The sequence below is a fragment of the Centruroides sculpturatus genome, unplaced genomic scaffold (assembly GCF_000671375.1).
Source record: "Centruroides sculpturatus isolate CEXI.00-Female unplaced genomic scaffold, Cexi_2.0 scaffold747, whole genome shotgun sequence".
NCBI classification, from domain to species: Eukaryota; Metazoa; Arthropoda; class Arachnida; order Scorpiones; family Buthidae; genus Centruroides; species Centruroides sculpturatus.
Window position 1 is genome coordinate 127,919 of NW_019385048.1, and position 6,935 is coordinate 134,853.

Below are 6,935 nucleotides of genomic sequence, written 5' to 3' on the forward strand. Positions count from 1 at the left end.
AATTATTTGCGAGAAAGCTAAAAAGATACATGCTGATCTCATGAAAAATCAAGCAAGAACTAGCCAGGAAAGCGAGGTGTTTAAAAGCCAGCCATTTTTTTACTTGAGAACGGATTAATCATTTTTACATTACTTCTTATGGGAAAGGTTGGTTTGGTATACGTCCTATTCGGTATAAGTCCAAACACCAGGAACGGATTAAGGTCGTATACCGAGGTTCCACTGTATATTAAAATTCTTTATTGGTAATTTAAGCTTTATACGGCACATAATCATCAAGTCCCAATCATCAATGGATAAACCTTACAGAAATCTCTCGACGAGGTCGAGTAAATCATAAATTTCCTCATAAACACGCGGCAAACTTGCGAAACGCCAACAGAAACCAACAGACGGCGACGACCATCTCCTCGCCTCGCACTTTTACCGAGATACCCACCGTCCACCGAAGGCGGCACATAGCGATCGTCGGAACGATCGCCATACGCATTATTCCCGGCTCCACAATTTATACAGTACAGTACGGTATTACATATAGTATGTACTGTACATAATTGGACAATATTATATAGTATGTACTGTACATAATTAAAAAAGAATTATTGCTTCAGCTTTGCTTTCCTTTCCCATCGACTACCAAAAATGGATCAAATGGAAGAGAATTTGGAAGTGTTTTGTAAACAACAAATTACTTTTAGACCGAATGAGTGTAATCGATTTCATTTTTTCTGGTTAATTGTGTATTTAAATGATAATAATCAGGTGTTGATAGTCTTATTGGAAATTCTGTTACTCTCCTGCATCATTATTGATCTTTATATTGTGTTTGTCAAACACGTTTATGATGGAAAGAATAAAATACAAAGAATATTTCTTACCTCCGTATTCCTCCATACGCCTCCTTTTATCATAATCCGAGGCATGATTAATCTTAATAAAAAATATGAAACTACTCCAAACAAACGATTCCACAACTTCTTTCCTTTGCTCACTTTCTCACGTCGCCGAAAACGTTTCCGCCCAAATGTCGCCAAATTTATACAAAATTTTAAATAAACTAATTTAGTAAGAGTTATTATATATAATAGGTATATAATAACTCTTACTAAATTAGTTTATTTAAAATTTTGTATAAATTTGTAACAGGCTATTGCCTATTACGTTAATAAACATTCTATTCTATTCTATATATAATAGATAAGGAGCAGTGCTGTGCGATGTCTATAATTTTAACATCGATGTCAAACATCGATGTTTGCCTAAGCATCGATGCTAAATTTCGATGTTGGATTTCACATCGATGTTTGATCGATGCCCATCGGAACATCGATGTTCAATCAAGATAAACTCAAACAATTTAAAAAAAAAAACAAAACCGGGTTTGTTCGAACAGAAGTTCCTGACGCATGCGCAATGTCATTTTACAATGCAAAGAATAATGTGCATGCCGGTTCTAAATCAGTTACAGTTAGGGACTAGGGACTTGCGTAGGAGTAACGTAAGTAACCTAAATTAAGAAAAAACAGGTACAGATAACTTAGCTCTATTTGATACGTGTACGATCTTACATGCAAAAAAAAGTCGACAGGGTTTTTATTTTACTATTTCCGCCCTGTGGGCACTAAGAGGGCCTTTTATAATAGGGCCATTATGGGTTCGGCCAGGCCCACAATAGGGTGACTGGATGGTGAGGGACGGGGCCCGACATATCCGAACGGACCACCCCCCGAAAAATTCCTGGGAATTCCTTGACCCGTCCGGATTCGATCCCGGGTCCCCCAGAGCGGTAGGCAGGACCGTTCGGCCATCCGGCCTCAAAGTCGACAGGTTGCGCGCCACAAGTCGGCGTAAACAGACTAACATGGCAGAGTTGCGGATGAGTTTCAATGAGTGTGAGTTCATTCACTGTTAAAATAGTGTAAATTTGTAAACATATTTGCGAGAACTTTGTTTCATCGCAATTTCACAATTTCTACGAAATTCCCGGACTGTCCGGGTGAAAACCGAACAGGTGGTAACACTAGGAACAAAGAATGAAGTGCATGCATCGATGAATCAAAATTCACATATTGCTAACATCGATTCAGGATCGATGTTTCAAAAACATCGGAAGGTCGATGCATCGACAAACAAAAACATCGATGTGTCGATGTCACATCGATGCATCGCACAGCACTAAAAGGAGTTTCGGTTTCGTTTTCAGTTACCGGTGGACGCCATTTTTGACTGTCGTACTTTAATCATCAATAGAAAGTGCTCAAAGGGTTTTTCCCTTCACGAGAAGGACGAGGTTTTTCGCTACAGTTATTTCTGAGACTAGAGGAACCTGTGGGGAAGATTCCCTGGACCCTTGGGGTTTTTCAGGTAGGAGTGTTTTAGTACTCCGTCGTGGAGGTTATTCCGAGTGAAGGAAGGGCTTCTCCCCAGCGAGGATGCCCTCAGCCACGGCCGCCAGACTCGGCGGATCGCGGTGATCTTACTGAACTTCGCTTCTTCGCCCCTTTAACGGAAGTGGAAAAATTACATTCCATTAGCCGGTCGCTTCCCCCGGAGCAAGTTTACACGGTATTTCTGGAGGGTCAGAGTCCCCTTCGCTGTCTTCGCCCGGTGGATCTTCATGCAACACTTAAACAACATTTCACACACCCGGAAAGCATACAAGACGTCCGGTATTCGCGGGCAGGCGCTCTTATACTTAAATCTTGCGACCCACAAACAGCGGAGGAGACCCTACACATCGCAGACTTGGCTGGAACACAAGTTAGGGGCCGATTGGCACCCGATTGTGCGCTTACTGCGTATCTCGTGCGAGGTGTCGATACGTCAATAGCTGTAACAGAGATATACGACATACTTTCGGACAAAAACATTCCAGTCATAGAAATACGCCGCTTCACGCGGAGAGAGGGGGACTCAGTAGTTCCAAGTCCCACAGTTTACTTGTTAGTGGCAAGTGCTACAAAAATGGAGACAATTACTTTATACTATCAGCGCTACAAATGTGAAAGGTACATTCCTCGTCCACGTTTCTGTGAACGGTGCCTTTCTTTCGACCACTCAGCCGCTTCGTGCAGAGGCCGACGTAGATGCATCAGATGCGGAGCGGATCATGAACCCAATGATTGCAATGCTGAGCGGAAGGACTGTGTCCGCTGCGGAGGAGCACACAAGGCGAACTAAAGAAGAAGAAGAAGAGTTATTATATTAATTAATATCCGGTATATAAATACTTTAATTTTAAGTAAATTAGAAAACTAATCTAAATACAGTCGATCCCCCTATAACACGATAGATACGTTCCGTTCTTTATGAATCGATTTTGTACGAGTCCTTGCCAATCACAGCCCGACACGTGTCAAGTTTACGAACTACGGCTGTTTGAAAGGTTTTCTTCCATAAAATTAATCGATTCCTAGACTAATTCGACTCAACATTTCCAAAACACGTATATTTTTTTGGGAATAATCCGTATAAACTATGCTGTAAACAAAAAATTGTAGGATTACTTACCGAGTGTGCACCGTTCGACGTCGCTATTGCTCAAGCTTGTTTTCGTCACGGAGCAGCGCACCAAACGGCGGGCGATTTCTGATAAGTTATTTTTCTGCGAAAACTTCGTTGAACTTTGGAGACATCATTAATATAAATAATTTTTATGGCCGTTGAATAAGAAATGTTTCTTTCACAAGAAATGTATAAAATTACAGTACTATGTTAGACTTACGGTAGCTAATTTACATACTGTACAGACGATAGTTAGCGTAAAATCTCCGTAGCATGGCACCACGCGGCGGAAAAAATATATATAATTATAATAAAGTTAAAATAAATTAAGTTAATATTGTACAGACAATAATAATACTGTACAGACNTATTAGACTTACGGTAGCTAATTTACATACTGTACAGACGATAGTTAGCGTAAAATCTCCGTAGCATGGCACCACGCGGCGGAAAAAATATATATAATTATAATAAAGTTAAAATAAATTAAGTTAATATTGTACAGACAATAATAATACTGTACAGACGATAGTAAACTCATCTTACCCATCTAAACTCTCCGTAGCGTGTAAGTAGTTCGGCTGCTCGTCTAGTATTGGTCCAGATTCGACCAATCCTGCCGTGACACGAGTCGGTGATGACGTTTTACGGGTCCCTTTTAGCGTCTTTATACGAATACAGTCGCAATTTTTTCGTCGCGTTATAGGAATCCGCATTATAGGAACCCGCATTATAGGGAGTCTACTGAATACAGGCTGTATTTCAACCGATGTTCTACTAGCAAAAAATTTCACTACAAAATAACGGATATTGGTCACTACAATGCACTAAAACGTTGAACATTTCCACGTTGAACTTTAACCAAAAACACACATTGCAATCGATATATGTCCAAAGCAGAATTATAATTACTTCATGACTGTACTGTACATAAATTTTTATATATAATAAAAATTATAAAATTTTATATTAGGCTATCAATATGGAATCTTTAAACGGTTAGACCGGATGGCCGAGCGGTCAAGGTGGCAGCCTACCGCTCTGGGGGATCCTGGATCGTATCCGGTCGGGTCAAGGAAACCCCAGGAATTTTTCGGGGGGTGGTCCGTTCGGATATGTCGGGCCCCATCCCTCACCACCCGGTCGCACCATTATGGGTCTGGCCGAACTCATAATGGGCCTGCTATAAGAGGCCCTTTTAGTGCCTACCGGGCGGAAAAAGTATTAAAAAAAAAAGATTCCATATTTATCAAAGTTGAGCATTTTTACATTAATTTATAATTGTGTGTAGGCACATAAAAAGAAAGTTTAAAAAACGTTTGTTCGATAAAAAATCTTTTACGTTGTGTAGACTGTAGATTAATGTACCATGAATATAGTTGCTTATATATATTAGGGAGATAGTGACTATTGTTATCTACGCCCACAAAATTAAGCTTTTTGCTGTTTTATGTTAATATAAAAGTTTTTGAAAATGAAATCTCGCNTACATAAAGTGAAGGGCAGTCAAGCACTTCCTACTGCTGTAGACACTTTAGTTCAAATTTCCAACTGTAGGTTCCTTCTATCAAAACGTTCAAAATTTTATCCTCTACAATCCCCAAAGTTTTAAAATGTCATTCTGATACACCCTGTATAATTTTAAAATGAAGAGGAAATATCAATACTTATCTTCTCAAGCTCCTTAAAAAATTTTAAACTTTTCTATAATTTTTTATTAAAATATAATAAAAATAAATAAAACTTACAATAAATATTCGTAATGTTCCAAGCACTGAGCTGCAGTTCTACCAATAATTGGTGCAATAGTCCTCCATTGGGTAGGCATTAATTTAGCCAAATGCAGTAATTTTTCTTCTTCTTCCCTTGTCCATTCAGTTTTTTTAATGCTCGGATCCAACCATTCGTACCTAGTAACAAGTTTAAAAAATGTATTATTGTATAATTTAATGACATGTATATTATAAATTTAACCAGCAATATGTAATAGAAAATTGAATACATTATTCAAATGTACAGCAATTTTATTTATAGAAAAATCAGCAGCATCACTCCAGTTTTAATGTCTTGTAAAGCATTACTCATAAAATAGCATTACTCATAAAATATTTTCAAATTATATTATTTTATCTGAATTAGATGCACTACAATCTAGCTGCAATCACTCCAATCAATTATTAAACTTTATCATGTTGTCCTATGACATAAACATCCTCTTTTCAAGTTTATCCTTATTTTCCAATGATTAATTTTACATAAAATCATAATTCTGTTGTATTAATATTGTGATATTGGAATATTCCAATGAGCAGTTTTGAATATTATAAATAAAACAATAAATGATCAGTCTAGCATGGAAGAAATACACAGTTAACAGAAAACCCAATTAATTTTTAATGCTTTTGATATTATTTTATTTTTAAACCAACGAAAGCTAATTTTATATTCTAAATTCTTCATAAGAATTTCAAATATTAAACAAGAAGAGTTTATAAATACTGATTTGCAGTACTCGTTATTTATGAAGTTCTTAGATATTCCTTCATAAACCTCTAAAACTTTTACTAAGGAGATATTAATCAAGGAAAACAGAGTTGCTTCCATCAACAGAAATCCTGACACTTAAAAGTCATCATATGCCAACTTTTAAATGTAAAGATTCCAAATATATTTAATAAAATATTTAGTACAGCTTCTAAATTAATAAATTGATCATTAACTCACTTATAAATTGTTTTAAATTTGGCAATTCTTATTTGTTCCTTAATAATTTGCTCCTAGAGACAACAATATACATATACAAACAACAAAAACTAACTTTACAACATACAACAGTTCTATTTTATTTATTTAAGCTTATAATATCCAAAAGTTTATCTGTAACATTTGTTAATGCTGCTGCTTAATCTCTGTCATGTAATTGTTTGCACTATAACATAAATTTAAAGACAGATATAATTACAATTATTAATTTAATTAATTTAAATTTCTTAATTACCATCTCGCTTTGCACTGTATGGCAGATTTTCGATGCAAGAGAGAGGCTATACGAGACCACTGATTTTTTCCATATTTCATAACGGCAGCCTTCAAGATTTCATCCTGTAAATATAAACAGTGATTATTTCAATTCATTATCAATAAATAATCACAAATATTTTTCATATTATATACAGTGGGTGATCGGTTAATGAACACAATCCATTCCAAACCTTTGTTTGCTATCCAAATTGTTCGTTAACTGATTATCAATTTACCATAGGTTTGTATGGGAATTTGATTAATTCATTCTGGAGACCCAAAAAATAAAAAATATATACTTTACTATTACATATAAATAAATGTAGTAAAAAAAAAATACATACAGTAGAATCTCGATTATCCGGACTAATTGGGGATGAAGGTAGTCCGGATAAGGAAAAATCCGGAAA

At 36.3% G+C, this 6,935-nt stretch overlaps 1 protein-coding gene across 1 annotated transcript in view; it reads right to left on the reverse strand.

Annotated features, from left to right (window-relative positions):
- The window catches only part of LOC111633904 (cell division cycle 5-like protein), a 36,059-nt gene extending 29,432 nt beyond the window's left edge, over positions 1-6,627 (reverse strand). Inside the window, exons 1-2 of the mRNA XM_023378555.1 lie at positions 6,503-6,627; positions 5,253-5,414 (exon numbers count right to left, since the gene is read on the reverse strand). Of these exons, the coding sequence (XP_023234323.1) occupies positions 5,253-5,414; positions 6,503-6,582 (242 nt within the window). The 5' untranslated portion in view covers positions 6,583-6,627. The remainder of the gene's footprint in view (positions 1-5,252; positions 5,415-6,502) is intronic.
- Positions 6,628-6,935: the final 308 nt, after the last annotated feature.